A 19,503-nucleotide genomic window follows, 5' to 3' on the forward strand; every position below is an offset into this window, starting at 1 on the left:
TCTTCATAGATCCACTTTTGCTGGATCAGTTAAGTGGGCTGACTCCACTTAATTATGTGAAATTATGTTTTCTTAAAACAACGTTGTGATTTTGTCACATCAGCCTCATATAGCTGCTCTCATCATGCGCTAATCAAAGCATTGCTTTTAGACTAACCTGCATGAATGTATGCTTGTATTATGTGATAACGTAGTAGTTCTGCTGACTAGCTATTCTTCCAAACTACGCCAGCTGTTAATTATACAGTATCTGTGGTAAAATCCTGAATAATTGCATAGCCATGTACCAACACTATGTTATGTTACGTTACAGAAACACTTACTCTTTACTCAACAGCCACAAATGTCGTAAAAAGTAATTTTAGCTAGAGATGTGTCTCCAGTCCGCCATACTGTTAACACGTGTGTTGATGTGTAACCTGTGATGAAAACAGAAGCACAGTTTTTCAAAACTTTGCTTTTAGGAATATGTGAAATTTAAAAGCTTATGTCTCTAAATGAAATACCAGTTCCTCATTAAATATTTAATTGGATCTAATTCACACCCAAGTATAGTCCTCGGTATCCCACCTTATTCTTACCAACATAAGCTAGCTGAGCTGGAGTGCATTTTCCATTTGTAGATAAAGTAGCTAAACATTCCCTGTAGCTCCTCCACTATCAGCTGATGCCAGAATATAATAGTCAATGGTACTGTGTAAGTATAGTCGGCTGCTACTGTACGGCTACACCAATGCATCTACAGTATCTACAAAGTATCATGATGTCACCCTATTACCAAAACATAGAAATAAGGTGAAGCATCCTTTTTAATATTTATTAAGTCTAAAAAACAATATTCTCTAATGTATTAACTGTATTTGCTTAAGCTCCGCTCACTACATCAAGTGAGCAGACAGCTTGGGTTGTTGCTGAAAAATGTGAAATCCTATCAAAGTATACATTTGAAGTATTGTGTACAGGATAAGATTACCAATGGTACTAATGTGACTGTCATTTGTTCTCAACCACCAGGCGCTTTTAATCATGTGAAGTCCAGCCTGCTTGGCTCTACCTCTGATTCTAACATCAATAGGTATAGCACCATCCACAAGATCCCTCTGATTGCACTCAACTTCTCTGAGGGGACTGATAAGAAGGCTCATTCCCCGCCAACACCCGAGACAACCATCATAGCACCGAAGGTCAAAGACAGAACCCACAATGTCACAGAAAAAGTCACGCAGGTGAGTCAGTATTTTCCACTTTGTTTGATACTGCAGTACCTTCTGAACCATATAGGCAAACTCTTCAGCCACCATCACAAGACCTGGGGTTTGATTCTCAATAATCCTTGGTTCTGTATTTCAAAGAACACAATTGGCTGTGTTTGATGGGTGGTAGCTGGCAAAGGGATTATGTCTTCATCACTGCACTGACTCCAAATGTAGTCATTTGATGGAGTACCTCGAAGGTGGGTTGTTGGATAGCGTGGTACTCTGATACACAGCACATATTACAGCTTGCTGGTGAAAACTTCAAAAAAAGCAGCCGGTGACCCCATGGTTCACCGAGGTAACACATGACTGCATACTGCCCATCCAGGTCAACAGTGGAGGAGAGACATTAAGGACACGAGTGAAGGGCATTCCTAGCTGCAGAGAAAGTGAAGATAATATTGAGGGAAAAATGGGAAAATTCATACTCATCAACATCAGCTAAGAGTAGTTGTTTGAGGAAGGGAGACAAAGGACATCCCACTGATCCCTCGTAAAATAATTCATCATTTTACTTGCGTGCCTTCTGTATGGATTCTTGCTCAAGGACAATGCAGCAGGAGTAACACTTCCTGTCACAGGGGATATCTAGTCGCACAATTCCCTGTTGACAAGACCAGCAGCACAGCTGATGCCAGCTCGCCAAGGACAGCTAAGAATGCAGGCATCCAACCCAATTTTGATTAATGGATGCCTATGTTTCACCGGATTATACATTCAATAGAAAGTCAAAAGTCATTGAATAGCTTGAATCATCCTGACGAATAATTTTGTTTGGTATAAATAGCCACGAAAACTTTGTGAAAGTGTCACTAAAACAGAAAAACAATACAGCTACTTTTGGGCAATGTTAGCAACGACCAAGCACAAGAGAGGCCCACGAACCTAATATTTAATCATTCATAAATAAAGACAAATCATCAACATGATTAGACGTTTTAATTAGTGCTTCTTCAACCACCCTTTTTTATACCGATGTATTTGGGTCCTTGGGGACCCCAGTCAAAAGCAATGGAAAAGCATTTTTGATAGATGTAATTGTTTATTAACCTAGTGCATGTTAAACTATCCCACACTAACAGGGGTGTTCTGTCAGTCATTTTGAAGGAGACAGACACAGATGCAGCAGACATAGATTTCCTGATGTGCTCTCTCTATTTTTGTCTTATACAATATGCAAATTAACTGTCACTTTCATAAGATAGAATAATAATGTGGGCCCCCAATCGATAGTCCTTGTATGTTTATTATGTTGGTAGGATGAGAGTAAAACACTCTCCCTCCCTGCTGACATTAGTTTGGAGTTTTGAAACACCGCTGAGACGTGAACACTGCATCTATTTCCTGACTGCTAGCATGGGAAAATCCATAATTCATGTGTTGAGGATAGGGGAATGTGCTGAAATTAATAGAGGGACCCGCCGCCCTCATCCTAACTCCTGCACTATTTTCTGTCCTCTCTCTTTGTCTGCCACTGCTTATTAAGCCAAAAACAGGGGACAGCTTGGCCTTCCTGAGCACACTGAATAATTTATCCTCCAGTCAGAGTTCATTCACATGGGGAAATAAGTGATTTTTGTTGACCAAAATATATGTATAAAAATATATATCAGCACAGTTTATACAGCTCTTCTCCAATTTATCATTCAGACAGTAAAGTACTTAAACTGTTTCCCAAGAATGTGGAAGAAGTAAGTGGCAGTCAAATTATTTATGGAGTTGGGACATAGGCTATCTACTTGTCATCCTGGAGTGGCTGCCTTTACCTAATACTGTTTGACTGCAGAGCACTTACCTTTGTGTGTCACAGTTGCTGTTGAATGAGTTTTCTTGAAGGCTTTGAGCTGGCTAAATTACCTGGTGGGCTTCAGCAATTAGGATCATAAGAATTAAGTATGAAGGTGTCTTTAATTCAATTATCAGAAGGATTATCAGCAAAGAAAAACACCATCAACATCAATTTAGACAGGTGACAGAAAATACATTTTTCAGTGATCCTGTTCAATTAAGATGTTCATCCACAATACATTTAATAAGTGACATGTAAAGTTGGAGTGGCGTAATCAGGTGGTTTCCCTTACTGTCCTGACCCTCTCTTACCACTCCCGCAGGTCCTGTCACTCGGAGCTGATGTCCTACCAGAGTACAAACTCCAGACAGCCCGCATTGACAAGTTCACCATCCTTCACTACAGCCCCTTCAAAGCTGTGTGGGACTGGCTGATCCTGCTGCTGGTCATCTACACAGCAATCCTCACTCCCTACTCTGCTGCTTTTCTTCTCAATGACACAGAGGAACAGAAGAGGCGGCAATGTGGATACTCCTGCAGCCCTCTTAATGTAGTGGATTTAATGGTGGACATCATGTTCATCATCGACATCCTCATCAACTTCAGGACCACTTACGTAAACGTGAACGAGGAGGTCGTCAGCGATCCAGCTAAGATAGCAATCCATTACTTTAAAGGCTGGTTCCTTATAGACATGGTGGCGGCAATCCCCTTTGACCTTCTTATCTTTGGCTCAGGATCAGATGAGGTATGTTATCTCTAAAGCATATATTTCTTACCTGGTTTTTTTTTTTCTCCCTCTGGGAGCTTTGCTGCACATCAACCCGGCCATGCTTGCCCTGTTATCCATTTACTAAGTCCAGACTTGTGCCCCTGGGCCACTATTAAAGCCTGAATCTTTCTGCCTCGGCTTTGAAAGGATTACTTTAAATTGCATGTTTTTTTCATACTTTTTTCTCTTTTTTTTTTTTTTTTGAATGGTCCTCATTCTAGAATCCATTTACACGGATTAATAGCTTACCAAATGGCAATCAATGATGCATTTATGAGAGGAGCAGGCCAACAGGGCTGTGTGCACAGCTTACGTGCAGATGTGAGATGGCCATTGGTAGGCTGGCTGCCAGGCCTGCTGGCTTGTTTGTTGGTAGGATATGTCCCCTCAGGCTCTAGATCTACTTCAGTGCTTTACCGTGCTTTGTAGGCACTCCATTACACCAGAAAAGCTCCTGATTACAAACCATAATCATCTTTTCAGCCAGGGCGGCTGCTACTGAGTCAGTTCAGTGAATCACAACAAAACAGAAAGAAAATGGACGTTTGTTTCCCCCACAAGACAGTGTACTGTAACAAAGAAATCACAAAACAGTTCTGGCAAATCTTCTCAAAAAGTTGCAAGTAAAACATATAATCTTTTGCGTCTGGGAAATCAATGCAAACGATAACATTATAATGAATAATAATAAATAGCATGTCACTGTGATAACATGCCGATACATTGCTTGCAGTTGCAGCTAACCAGCGGGGTCTTCATCATTTTCAGACTGAACATGCAACGTCCCACTCAACGGCATTCTCATTCAAAAAATAAGAAGCTGAGACAGTGGCAGATGGTTTTCACAAAGCTCGTTTAATTTAGCAGCTTAACGAGACGGTTTTAACCTACAAGCGCTAAAGTGAACCTTTTGATTGGAGCAGAGAATATATTTGTCTTCCCACAAGATTGAACATACTGTGAGAGGAATTATGCAAAATTGACACCATGTAGTGTTTTGTTAATAATGATAATGATTATAATAGAAATTAAAAAAAAAAAAAAGATTTATTTCAAGCTGTTTCACTGTGAATGTGGTCGGAAAGAAGTTGAGTGCTTTGTCCCAACTTGAACCTCCTAAATCTTGTACCCATTAGAGAGGAACGGGGAGAGAAGAGGGGAGGGAGGGTTGTAGTGCTGTGCAGCTGTGTTTCAGTATGAAATTGCTTGTTCAGATACATTTTAGACTTAATTGAACTGCTATTTGATTGTCGAGTGCACTTTGCCTGTTGGCTCAACCAATGCGTGATTTTAAAGGCTTTTAAAATGAATTTTAGTCATGAAGCAACTACCAAAGAAAACAGAATAAAAATCCCTGCGTATGGCACCATTATAACCAATAGAGAGATATAATTTAAAGCACAACAAAGAGAATGGTTGTTGGCTCATTTTTAAACGAACATTTGAAGACAGGTTTTGAAAGAACAACTGACTTTGTATACTGTTAACCCAGATAGAAACAGTTGTGGAAGTGCAAGTAAGATTCAAAAGTAGTGGAGCTATCGTTAAACAACTTTAACTTCATTCAGGAAAAGAAACGGAATGAGAAAAATGTCAGCTTTTAAAAAAAATGTTTTTTATTTTTTAAGAAAATCAAGATTGAAGGCGATGCTATAGTGGTTAAAAAGGAGAGTGTGCAGACATTAGACATTCACTAATTGTCAGGTAGATAAATGACCGTTCCAATGGGAATGGTAGTTAGTGCTGCTTAAACCTTTCTTGATGACACAGAAGCACCAACAAACTCCCAGGGAGCCGCTGAGAGAGTGTTACTGCCCGTTCGGTGTTGAATAAATGAGGATTTATCTGTGTGCTGCTGGTATCTTAGCATCTGTGTTCATTTGCCTTTCGCCAAAGAGCTGTGGGGAGTTGCCACAAGGGAGTCTTTGTCTTTTTTCCTTGTTACAGAAACTCATTACCTCAGTTTGTGACGTGACCCTCTGGATTTATCACTGCTTTAGATTTGTTGTTGACAGAGCATGTCAGAAGATGTGCCTGTGGTAGATATGCAGCAAATAAGGTTGTTTCTTGATAATTGCATGACAAATGAAATGTCCCATATTGAAACCAGATACATTTATTATAATAATAATGTTTTACAATACAGTATTATTATAATACTGTATTATAATACAGAACTTTTGTTCAGTTAGTTTGACATATTAACATTCAAACTACTACTGCTATTACTAATAAAATGCCCTGCTGTACTTTTTGTTTAGACCACCACTCTGATTGGCCTGCTGAAGACAGCTAGGCTCCTGCGTTTGGTGCGTGTAGCGAGGAAGCTGGACCGCTACTCTGAGTACGGTGCGGCAGTCCTCATGCTGCTCATGTGCATCTTCGCCCTCATTGCCCATTGGCTAGCCTGTATATGGTACGCCATTGGCAACGTGGAGAAGCCCTACTTGGAGCACAAGATTGGCTGGCTAGACAATCTGGGCGTGTCTATAGGAAAGAGATACAACTACAGCGACCCGAACTCTGGTCCCTCTATCAAGGACAAGTATGTCACAGCACTTTACTTCACCTTCAGCAGTCTGACCAGCGTGGGCTTTGGAAATGTTTCCCCAAACACCAACTCAGAGAAGATCTTTTCCATCTGTGTCATGTTGATTGGCTGTGAGTATGTTTTGGTCTTTTTTTTAAATTTTATTTCAGCATAACTTTATTCTGCTTTTATCTGGCGCAGCACTTGAAGTGGACTAAAGTCATGAACTTCATTTTGATTAGATCTATTGCATGTATGTCCATCCTGGGAGAAGGATCCCTCCTTTGTTGTCCTTCCTGAGGTTTCACCTGTTTCCCAGTTATAGTTTTTCTTTATCAGAATCGAGGGTCTAAGCACAGATGATTGTATGCTGCACGGATTTTGTGCAGCAGACAGGCAAATTAGTGATTTATGATATTACTATGATATGACTTGATTTGGCTTGACTAGACAACAGGTATCTAACTTACCTCTTTTATTGATCATTGTTTGTATTTCAGCCCTCATGTATGCCAGTATTTTTGGAAATGTCTCTGCCATTATCCAGAGGTTATACTCGAGTACGGCCCGATATCATGCTCAAATGTTACGGGTCAGGGAGTTCATTCGCTTCCATCAGATCCCCAACCCACTGAGGCAGCGGCTGGAAGAGTACTTCCAACACTCCTGGGCCTACACCAACGGCATTGATATGAACACGGTAAGTAAAAGGGATCACCACATCTAACTGTTATTTTAACTGGATAGCACGCCCAGCAAAATTAACTGATCTTAATGATATTATAAATGCTGAATATGCAAGATTCTAAAAGAGCGTTCTTTCTCTTGTCTGCTTTTCATTTGGATTAACATCCCTACATTGGTAAGAGCAGGAGGTACATGTTTTTATTTCTTGTCATTTTCATGTCACTGTTTAAAATAACAACCCCATTATCCAGACAGTGTCAATATAAGAAATGCCATCACTTGCAGTATGCATGATTTGTGTGAAATCATCCAATTATTATAGTATATTTCATATCCTAAAGCAAATTAATCATATTTTAGAGCGAATTATGCGAGGGGAGTAGCATGCACTGAAATGGCATTTTGTCTTGTTTTAATTCCATCTGAAATTGTAATTGCAATAACCGTATCAGTAACTTTTGCAGGCAACTACCGTATTTTCCGCACTATAAGGCGCACTTAAAAGCCTTTCATTTTCTCAAAAAACGACAGTGCGCCTTGTAATCCGGAGCGCCTTATATATGGATCAATTGGTTAATTGGTTGATCCATACTGGTTGTACACGGCGCTCTGTCAAAATGTTTCAGTACGACTGGTAAACTACAAAGCCGCACCGCGGTAAACACCGGTACTGTGCTTACTCCTAGTCCAACACCACTTGTGTGTATAAAGACCCCAAAATGGCACCTTTCAAGAGACACGCTTACGACGCTATTCTATTCTATGCGACTTATAATCCGATGCGCCCTATATATAAAAACAGTTCTAAAATAGGCCATTCATTGAAGGTGCGCCTTATAATCCGGTGCGCTTTATAGTGCGGAAAATACGGTACTATATTCCTCAACAATGCATGTGTTAATGTTTTGCTTTTTTATTACTTTTAATGTTCAAGTAGATATAGTCGATCGATTCAAGAAATATAAGTTTAGGTATTTAAGGCAATATCCCAAGATTAAGTGCCTACTTACTAATTAAGGCTTTACAATCCCATATATTGGCTCCTCATCCATCATATAATATATAATACATAGCATATAGTGGGATAAAGCATAAAAGTTGTGATTATTAAATGTGGTTACTGGTCAGAGAAGTCTGTTTTTCTACTTTAACAAGTTCTGTAAAATGAATAATGTTATGCAGTCAATTATTTCCTTTAAGGTGGATGCATACATCAAAAGTCTGTTTAATTCATGGCTTCTATAATTGAATTGAGGGTATAAAAATAGTCGCTTCTTTGTTGCTCGCATTATATCACACAATACATTTTTCCCTAATATGATGTGTTACCAGAAAAGAAAGAGACAAAGACAAAACTGAGTAGGCAGTGTGGGGCTTTTTGGTTATTTTTACATATGACATTTGGTATGAAATCAGAAATTGTTACATCTTGATATAATTAATATGAATGCGTCTTGATTAAGAAACACTATAGTGTCCTATTACATTTGAGCTTGGTCTTCCAATACTCTGTATGACTGTTTAATGGGTCTATAACTCTCCACATTTGTTTCCCTCATATGTCCTTATCTCTGTGCTATTGTCAAGCTAAATTACAACTTATCTTAGTAAAAGTACATTCATCTTAACACATTTGCTGCTCACAGCTTCCCACTGGCTCGCAGAACAATCTCTTTGAGATTATCAAACTCAATATTTTGTGCATTTTGACTCACCAATTTTCTCTGCATCACAGGTCTTAAAAGGTTTTCCTGAGTGCCTGCAGGCAGATATCTGCCTTCACCTCAACAAGAGTCTTCTTGAAGACTGCAAAGCGTTCCAAGGAGCCTCCAAAGGCTGCCTGAGGGCCTTGGCCATGCACTTCAAAACCACTCATGCCCCTCCTGGAGACACTCTGGTCCACAGTGGTGATGTGCTCACCTCTCTCTACTTTCTGTCCCGCGGATCTATTGAGATCCTGAAAGATGACATTGTGGTAGCCATCCTGGGTAAATACAATGCCTTGTTGCTTATGTGAAGTATGATAATGGGCAACACTAAATTAATAAGATATTGTTATGGCCTTCCTATGAAAGCTGAATAAGTTATTAGTGGATTTATTCATCTCCTTTGAGCTAAGATTGTTTTTCTTTGACCTTTTGCCAGTTTCCATCATCAGCATCAGGAATCTAGTGACACTCTCTAGTGAATAACTGCAAAAGTCACCTCCCTGTTGTATTGAAGATCTGCCAGCTGATTGTGTGTTGAGTGGCAGCATCAAACCTGTTGAGACAGAGACAAAAACCCTTATTCCTCTGCTTTTGTCTGAGCTTGAAAGAGGAAATGGGAGTTCAAAAATTATATTATTCTGACCTCAGTGCTAGTTGTGTGAGTTTGCATAAGTAAATTTAGTTAGTGCTATCAATATTTTACAATTTAGGTAGAATATATACTATGGTTGTTTTTGACATTTTGTTGAATTAAAATATCTGTGTTTACATTTTGTATGAAAGGTATTCAAAGTTAGCTTCAATCTTTGGCTTTTTGTGAAGGGTATTAATTATGTAGTTTATTCTGATTGATTGAAACATTTGAATTATTGATTGAGCTAACATCCTACTCCGCCCAGGATGCTTGATATTTTCAGATATATAGAGATGCTGCGGTCATAAGTTGAGGAAAGAATATACAGTGCAGTTTCCTAATGGACACACGCTAGTTCAACACAGTTAAAGGAGGCGCAGCATGACTTGTATGACTTGTGTGCACATCAAAGAATCAAAGGAGCAATATACGACATTCTGAGCATTAGCAGCACACAACTGTGAGCTGTGTGGTGGAGTAATATCTACCTGAGCAGAGAATGAAGTCACTCTCCCTCTATGGGTGTTGTTAGTCGTGGTTCTCCTTGCTTCGCTCTATCAGCACGTTTGCCATAGTTTCTACTGTTTTTTCCCTGTTAGCACCGCTAGCTACGAGCAGCCGGCATAGGCATCGCCATGTTGAGAGCTGTTGAGAGGCAATCTAGATATTCCGTATCTTGTATCTTACACCGTCAACTGAATCGCTTTCAGGTTATTGCAGCAGCTGAACCACATTGTGTTCACACGTTTTGACAAGAAGGGCAAGGTGTGCCTGTCTGTTCTCTGGGCAATAAGGCTGTTCATGTGACAGGTTTGTGAGTTTGACATTTCTATTAAGTTGCTCCATGAAAGGTTGTTTGGCGATTTCAAAGAACATGGTGAATTAGCTGCCACTTTTTTGACAGCACAGGGAAATGATCTAAATCTGCAAAATGGTGATTGTAAAAAAAGGGCAGACTAAATTGACTAAAATATTTGCCAGCTTTAAATGTGAAATACAATTTCCCAAGCAATGTAGTGGTACTGAATATACACTACTCTTATTAGAATGATGAGTATTTATCTTTTACTTCATGGGTGAACCACAACCAGGTGCTGCACGCCAAGCCTGGATTAAACTTGCGATGAGATGAATGCTTTCCAAATCTGCAACTGACAGAATGGGGTTTAAGCTTAGCAAAAACTGCTGCATCACACAAAATCCATAATTAACAAAAACACTGGTAAAGTCACTGATCTCGTAGATCGGCCCCTTTATAATTGATACAAACATAATGCTCCATCAGCATAATTTTGCTCCAAACTGCTCCTAACAAGGTAGTGGTCAGCCGATGGCCCTAAAGCATTTTCCTCTAGTAATGAGTCCAACAAGGCTGACAGCATTGTTCCTCAGGTGAGGAATTAGTCTCTTACACCTCCATCCAGGCACTGATGAATTAAATCTTTGTGCTGAGAGCTGCATGTGGGGGAGAGATAAACCACTCTGTGTGAGGCTGTGCTCTGTGGCAGAAAGGTGTTTGGTGCGTGCTGTGATAGGCACACTGGCAGCCAACGTATCATATCTCATTCTGCTGAATCCCTGCTTACAGTGTTGGCATATAGTGAACCCCGGCACCAACAAAGGCATTTTTCATCATGGGCTTTAAACCGGACCTGTCGTCCTTTGCTAAATTGACCCTTATTTAAGCAGGAGAAACTCCGGTGGTACACTACTTGACTTCCTAGAAGTTTGCTTAAGAATTGGCTTCATTATGTGATTGCCGTTATCGGCACACATTCTTCCTTTGAAGTACACAAGTGTGTCAATCCCAGTCAAAACCTCCTCTCCCTCCACATCAAAGTTGCTTTGAGCATAAATAATGGATCAAAGATAGAAAGACAACTGATGCACAGCCCTGGGAGAACATCTATACAGAGAGGGAAGACCGTTTGATTTTTATTATCCACAAAAACAAACACGTCTGTGCCCTTTAGTGAGAACCTTGGGAATAGCGAGATACATCCCTAAAGAAAACAAGACACAAGTTATTCTCTATATTGCTACCTGTAGATATAAAAGCAGGTTACACTGACATGTTCCCTATCCCAGTAAACCTTTGGAGAAGATTTATTGTCTCTGTGTGTGTTGATACCAGGAAAAAATGACATCTTTGGAGAAATGATCTGTCTGTTGGCCAAGCCTGGGAAGTCCAATGCTGATGTGCGAGCTCTGAGTTACTGTGACCTGAGCACCATTCAGAGAGAAGATCTGCTAGAGGTGATCGACATGTACCCAGAGTTTGCCGACTATTTCTTCAACAACCTTGAGCTTACCTTCAACCTCAGAGACGAGTCTCCAAAGGTAGATGATATTGCATTGTTGTTCAGGGAGCCACGTTCAATTGATGCTATTCACATTGTCATGAATATGGATCTTCACAAATATTCTTAAAAGTATGATATTTATATTATAATTTTGGATTTTATTTATCTTGCAACAATTCAAAATCTATCAATGTTGTCAACTAATTGTATTAATTAATAGATTCTAATACTCACATTGTTGCAGCCCTCAAGCTCCCATTGCGGTGATTCAGATGGCGAGGGCAGTAAGAGCATTAAAAGAAGGATCTCCTTCACACCGGATGTATCTAAAGGTAAGTGGAAACTAATATGCACATCTCCAGTACAGCCCCTTGTGGTTGCAAATGTGTTCTTTGTTATTGTTAACTGAGTGGAGCTCCCTAGGAGCATCTACTCCACATGGAATACAGAGCAGTGCTATTCCACTGACTCCTGTTGATTGCCGTTCTACAGGGGAAAGCAGGGAAGTGGTTGAAGACTTGAGTAGGGAGAGGGAGTCCAACTCGTGCCTAAAGAGGAGTTCAGAAGTCCTTTGTACCTCTCCACCCAACGCCCCAGTCCTGGAATCAAATCTCGTTGTCAGAGAAAACGTGGAGAGAAGACCATCCTTTGAAGGTAATACATTTTTGTTTTACTGATGAGTATTTTATTAATGTAAACTTTACTGTTTTGACAAGTACTCGTGGAGAAGTGTTGCTAGGGGTTCCTGGGTGGTGTAGGGCGAAAGGCATGACGATGGGAAGCCAGTGTGGGATTATGTCCTTGTTGCTGTAATAGAAACTCTCATGAAATGGTTGGAGCAAATGTGTTGAGGTGGCTGAGATCTTCCGAGGCTTCCAAGGCTAGTTTGAGTGATATATCCATCATTTTAAAGGCTTGTCTTACACCAAAACACTTTGTTGTGGGAGCTTCAGGTGCCCAATGTTTACAGCTTTATAGGGCTTTAAAGACCATTTGCAATAATGATACATGTCGTTTAGTAAACCAGTATGCTTGATATTAAGTTGCAACCTCACTCGCACGAATGAAACAGAAATACAGAATACAGAAAGAGGAAATTACAAATGTACAGTCTTCTTTCTTTTCTCCAAGGAGTCTGCCGCAGATATATAAAATACTTTACAGTAACTGACAAACCTGATATAGAAATTGCAGGAGTTTGTATGGGCAAAGCACATCCCACTGATAAGACTGACTGAGAACAGAAAACTGAGTGACAGACTGAAGATATTGTTAATCTCTACTGTTAGACGGATACAGAACATAAGGCTGCATAGGGGCAATGGTAAGTGCCATCCATGGTCAGGGCACACACAGCATCCTACAAGGGTCCAGCCACCTGCACAGACTGCTGCAGCAGATAGTGTAATCACAGAACGTGTGTGTTTGAAATCACAAAAGAGGCTGAACACATACTGTATCATTGGACAGCAAGCTGAATACTAACAGGTGCCCGGCAGAGATAACAACAGGGTTGGTTTGCTACTGGAAAACATTGCGTTGATTCTCCCAGTTCACGAGTTTGATGGATTACAACAAAAAACCTACCCGTAGCTCTCATGTAGAGATTAATTACGTTCTAATTTAGTGGGGGGGGGGGGGGGTTTGTTTAGTAATGACATTGTTCTGACCCACATGTGGGGATGTAAAGCATGTGTGTTGGTTTGGCTCTCCAGATCTGTGCTGTGATAAATGGGCCTGTAAGAAGCCTACGGACTACCTGGATGAGTCAGCACAGTTCCAGGACCTGAGAGAGGACGATAATTCTACCAGCGAGATCACGTATGGAGAGGTGGAACAGCGCTTAGGTCAGCTTCAAGACCACTTAAACAGGTACACATTTTCAAAGTCAGCATATAGGGTGTTGATCCTCGTGTAACACATGAACAAATAAACGGTGAATTACACCAGAATGTAAACTTTACCAGTTTATAAACCAGTGTATGATTTTTTTCTTTTATGGTCTAAATGGTTTCTTTTTGTCACCAGCACAGAAAGTGCTTTACTTTTTTTCTTTATCATAGATTTACCCAGTGCTTAATTTGTAGATCAGGAGACGCTGGAAAACAGAGAGGAAAGCTTTTTTGGTGGGTCAGCAGGAGAGAAAAAGTCACTCAAAGCATCAAATATCCACAGTGCCTGGAGCACATAGGACATCACGTAGGTGCTAGCTGTTAAAACTGTCATCCCTAACAAGACATTATTCATTTACATTTATTAAACAGAGCATTCACAATAATCATTAATTAATTATGAATTAATTAATAATAATTTTGCACCAACGTCCACTTAGACTTGAGGGTAAACTGTTCCAAATTTGATGAACGAAGGTAACTGTGACTTCACAAAACACGTTTTTGGCCATAACTCAAGAATGAATGTGCTAATTATGACAATTTCACACAATGAAGTGAGGACAGTTTGGACAGACATAGATGTAAACTGCAAGTTAACTGGTTGGCAGAGAAATACAACAAGAATGCGATAATTCTAATTGTTCATATTTTGAAGAAATAATACAATTCATGGTTATTCTTATCAATTATCCTGCCATTCAATTTTCAGTTAGTGACTTCATGATAATAGTGTGCCTTATATTTTAAAGTTGTCACCTCCTACACTGCAAAAAGTAAGCCACACTCTTCAACCACTGGCGACGTGTAGTTCAATTGCAATGTGCATGAGTGGGTGGACGAAGACAACTAGCTGGCAGGAGCCGTTGTCGGACTCAGAGTGGGAGGCTGGATTTACTGGAAGCAGGATAATGTACAGTACCGCTGCAGAACCGGAACTAATTAAACTTGAGAATGGTTGGTTACAACATTTTGCAGAGTTTGTAGTACTCAGAATCTAAAACTGATGACTGAGAACAGAGTATGTGTGAAACAAAAGCCACTCTCGAGCTAAACTCCCTGTAATTTAAACAATAGATGAGCATGCAAGCTACCTTTCCAGAGTGAATACATTGCATTTTAGTGTCATTATTTTCTGTAGCGGAGAACTACACTGGCCATAGTTTTAACAACACACCTGCAGTCTGCAGGCCACCTGAAATAGACACACAAATGAACAGCAGGTGGTATTTTTAGCTGGAATAATGACAGAGAACAAGAAACGGCATCAGGGTGCGGGAAATACCGGGCTGGCTCATTTTATTTCGCTGAAAAAACATACATTTTATCCAATGCACTCTACCTGACCTTGTTTTTTTTCCCACCAATGCTAACTAGCTGCAGGAGGAGCAGCACTTTTCTGTCATTTTGTGCTTTTGTGGCTTTGACTGGTCTGAAAGGATATGACAGGAAAAAAATGTTGTTGTAGCACAGTGTGGCTGCTTTATCCCTCATCAGTCATAACCTATAAACAAATGCTGCCTTGTTACAATAGGGCAGCACAGAGACACAATAGAGACTTAAGACATGACATTGCCCATGTAAATTTGAATTATTATTATTAATTATTATTATTATTATTAATTATTATATAAGGTTATTTAGCATTACCCAGTTTTGCCTGACGCTCTAAATATAGAGCTTGGATGAAATCTACTCATAATTAGATTTACCAAATGTGTGTGGTATAGTCATTTCCACAGTAAACGCTGAATTCACACCTCCCACAGAGAGCTCATTATCACACCTAGCATGAGCAGTGTCTTCCGTTTACTATTCTGGCAGAACGTGTTTCCACTCCTTTATCATCTCTTCATTTGTCCACTGTGGAGCAGAAGCTCAATGTAGTGTATGCAGGGAAGTACAGCTGGATTCGTTTTCAGCCATTGCATGATCAGACTTCATCTCCACTGTGATCATCTTTCTTTTTTCTGCTCTTTTTGAGGCTGGAGTCTCAGCTGATGACAGATATTCAGACCATCCTGCAGCTGCTGCAAAGACAACCAACGCTGGGACCTCCAGCCTACAGCACTGTGACTGCCAGTCCAGACTATCACAGACCTGCTGTAAAGGTTCAGCCGGTTGCACTGACTGCAAGCCATTTTTTCAGCCATACAGGAACTCAAGTAAGGAAAGAGGTAGAGACAATTTTTTTCCCCACACAATAAGGTATTTTTGCACATATGTTCATGAAGCATTGCATTTTTTTCTGGCAGAGCAGGGAAGCAATGCATCAGCTGGCTTTTACAATCACCAATCACATTCTCACCAAGTCATCAGTGGTGTTGAAGGAGACGATGAGGCAGTCTGTATAATCTGACAAGCTCCCACTGTTTCTTATTGCTTAGCTGCAACCTGTTTTGAATGATTGGTAGGTATGCCACAGTGTCGGCCAGAAAGTCTGAACAATCAGAGGAACAAATCTGAGCCACTGTCTGACACCATCTCAATTGTCTGGATGACATAAGCCTTACCCATATGGGAGTCAATACAGGCTAAATTTTAAATACAGTAGTTTTTATTTAGTTTTTTTTTTTTTATCCATCAATAATTGCCTTTTTTCTGGAATTTATAACTTCACAATTACCATCAAAATGATAAATGACAATTTTTTTATTTTATATTCTGCCACTTTTCTTCTTAGGGCCCCAACCACAAACTGGAGAGGACCATTCAGGAATCCAAAGACTCTCTGTCGAGCTTGGCCAACGTGAATGCCCCCATCGAGGGCAGCCTTACAGCGTTGCTTGTACAAAGACACACAGAGCCGCAACAACAGATCACAGGGCATCAACAGTCTGCACTGATCCTTCTTCCAACTGAAACCTCTTCCACCTCCTCCTCTTCCTCCCCAGCCCCTTCTGACTCCAACCTGAACACCACTGGACTCAATAAACCTGTCTCAGACTCAGAGTTCCCAGGGCCATAAACCTTCCAGCAGCACGGTGTTCTAATATCTGGGTTGGATTGCCGTAATTACTTTTTAAGTAGCGGCTTTTTATTGGCATGCTGGCACAGACATCTGTATTGTTCATTTGCATTGGCTTGGTAATAGTAGTAAGATGTTTGTTTTTTTCATTATGCATGTGGATGAAATACTGTTGCTGCAGTTAACAGTGTGTTCAACTGTTTACTGCAGTTATCAGTGTAATAACAATGGTTACATATTGTAACAGTAGTTATATTAACACAGAAGCTCTCTGATGGACTCTAGAAGGACAGAACTTCCCCATTAACTAAGTCGCCAGCTTCCTAACTAAGTTCAACGTAATCGGCAGGAATGCTGGTTAAAGCAGAACTCCACCTGGTTGTGATAGAACTAGCACTACAACACCTAATCGACTTTCTTTTTCAACCAGCTTTGTTCTCTAATGGGCTCTAATGGACTCTGTACCACTGCTCGTGACTCAACATGTTATGTCCCAACACACAATTGGTCACACTGGGCTAGACTGAGTGGGCAAGTGAGTCAGCCATAGCGAACACCACATGTACTGTATCAAATCGGGTTTTCACTTGATTCGTGGACCCCAGAAAGAGAGATAGAGATGTCAAGCCAACTGCTCCTCGTCATCCCCAGATATGAATTCCTGTAGGAGCTGAACATGATTGACAACACTCAGAGAGAGACCAAAAACTGGTAGAGACACTCAAAAAACACTCAAAGTCCTTCCTGGTCCTGCAGAGCAGGTGTGGGTGACAGCAGCACCACACAGAAAGCGTAGGCCAAGAAAAAGACAAAAGTAAGTCACCTGACAAACAAGGTGACAAATGTCAGCCACCAATCCTTCCTTACAAGTAAAAGCAAGGGAGGGGGGCAGTAAAAAGCCAAACACCCAGATCACCCAACTGTATTGAGCAGAGATCTGGGGTTCCAGGACAAACACTACCAGGAGAGTTTTTGTCCATCGACTGATGGAATTAGTTGATGCCTTCTGCATAGTTAACAGCAATAATTTATTTGGACAAGTATTTGCCAACAACCTTTTCAGGCCTTTTCCCACCCTTTCGTTTCTGTAGTCAGAAGAGGGAAAGATTATCTCCCGATAAGCTGAGTGTCAACGGAGAGCAGCTACTTTACCACTCACTGCCAAAGTGGCCCTATGAGACAGGGAAATGCAATTGATTGCTAAGCTTCCTGTACTCCAGTTAGTGTAAATAAAGGAAGTAGAGATGGAGACCTCGACTTAAATTTGTAGTTGTTGGCGAGAGGTGGCCCACCTCTGTCACCAGGTCGTCCAAACAGTTTTCAAGTCCAACCTGAGACTTGGAAGCAAGGAATGTGAGCCAAATCTTTGGCCCTGCACTACTTTTGTGTCCTCATTGCCATCATACATGTACTGCATGATTACGTAAAGCACGAGAAGGGGACTTTGTCACAACAGGAAAATGGTGACATAGCCATTCTTCCTCCAGCTGAAGTGTTGGCCTGGCACCTGACTCTGAGGCGCTGACAAGGCCATAGGTCAGAACACATACGGTGAATTTCCTCTGCTGGGATAGTGGCCACATGAACACCCTTAACAGTCACTGAGGAACCTGGAAAGTCCTGTTAGAGCCTGTTTGAGTATAAAGCCTGTGTGTGTTAAAACCTCTACCACTTAGAGGGCCTGTATACGGTTTTCTGCAGCTATTAGAACAATACAGCATTATTACAAAGGTGTGAGAACAGTTTTCTTTTCCTTAGTTGTATGCCCGTCTTCTCTGAAGTGTGACTCAGGGGTTGTGGAAAATTTCACTGCAATATATAGCACAGTATCAAGTATACTGTCATTTTCTTCTTAAAACAATGTGCATTATTACTGTGCAACACTGACGTGTACCGACTGCACGACATTAAGCCAACAGAACGCACCATACATGCTTGTCCAGGTAGTTATCATAACATGCAGATTTAAGTAGTCTGTATTCTGCTGTTATCTCAGAACTAGGACTCTGACAAACAAGTATGATGTAGGTATTTCTACATGGCAGTGCATGTGTTTTCTATTTATATATTTACTGTTTTGCACTGTTTATGAGCCCAAAGTAGCACATTACAATATAAAATGATGTCAGAGTATTTGTCTCTTTTTAGGATGCACTTAAAGGGTGGGTTGGGGGAGAGAGGGGAAGGGGAACACATGGAAAGTTAGTACTTGCGCATAAACAGGCCCCAGAGAGGGTTTTGTGCCTATACAACCAATCCAAATGCTAAGTCAGCATCTTCATGTATAACTAACCATAACATCAATGAAGCATATCGTTTTCCTGTACTGTTTTTGTTGGCAATGTACATTAAATTTAAAATATTGTTAGACAATTGTTAGAAGATAAATACATCACATTGCAAGGTGTTAAAAAATATATATATATTTTTCTTTTTTTTAACTGAGTAAATTATATGAGAAACTCATTAGCAAAACAGTAGTAGATATGTTTGTTTTGAAGCTGTGGGAGCAATAAATGAAAACACACTTCTAGTTGTGTCATATTTCTCTTTTTAAGTCCATAAAGGTGTAACAATGCAAACACAAATTAATATGAGGTCAGGTCACCTATAGTGAGTCAATGTACCAATGATACAATGGTAAAGCTGTCCCGCCTTTGCAGGTGCTAAATGATAGTGAGGGAAAAGAAAATCAAAGGATTTTAATCAGCCACAACTAAAAACACCTGTGTGAAAGGACAATTGGTGTGTTGGGCCTTTAACTAAATTTACTTCTACTCACGTTTAAACAAAGTTCCGAACAACATGTTGTACTAATGTATCAATACATATTAACAAATGCAACGCAGCTATAAACAGCTGAGTGCGAAAGTCAGTTCTTATAGGTCACTGTTAAAATACAAAAACAGCTTTAAATACCTCAGTCAGTTGCAGGCTAATGTTTGTAGGTCCTATGCAAAGAC

General features: G+C 40.3%; 1 protein-coding gene across 1 annotated transcript in view; it reads left to right on the forward strand.

The window, feature by feature from the left end:
- The window catches only part of kcnh7 (potassium voltage-gated channel subfamily H member 7), a 33,661-nt gene extending 16,577 nt beyond the window's left edge, over positions 1–17,084 (forward strand). Inside the window, exons 5-16 of the mRNA XM_076108016.1 lie at positions 1,015–1,226; positions 3,368–3,793; positions 6,079–6,478; positions 6,848–7,047; positions 7,220–7,222; positions 8,770–9,022; positions 11,512–11,717; positions 11,925–12,012; positions 12,173–12,334; positions 13,396–13,552; positions 15,557–15,737; positions 16,256–17,084. Coding sequence (XP_075964131.1) covers positions 1,015–1,226; positions 3,368–3,793; positions 6,079–6,478; positions 6,848–7,047; positions 7,220–7,222; positions 8,770–9,022; positions 11,512–11,717; positions 11,925–12,012; positions 12,173–12,334; positions 13,396–13,552; positions 15,557–15,737; positions 16,256–16,540 — 2,573 coding nt within the window. The 3' untranslated portion in view covers positions 16,541–17,084. The remainder of the gene's footprint in view (positions 1–1,014; positions 1,227–3,367; positions 3,794–6,078; positions 6,479–6,847; positions 7,048–7,219; positions 7,223–8,769; positions 9,023–11,511; positions 11,718–11,924; positions 12,013–12,172; positions 12,335–13,395; positions 13,553–15,556; positions 15,738–16,255) is intronic.
- Positions 17,085–19,503: the final 2,419 nt, after the last annotated feature.

The sequence above is a fragment of the Anarhichas minor genome, unplaced genomic scaffold, assembly GCF_050575085.1.
Source record: "Anarhichas minor isolate MPS153535 unplaced genomic scaffold, ASM5057508v1 ptg000004l, whole genome shotgun sequence".
Lineage (NCBI taxonomy): Eukaryota > Metazoa > Chordata > Actinopteri > Perciformes > Anarhichadidae > Anarhichas > Anarhichas minor.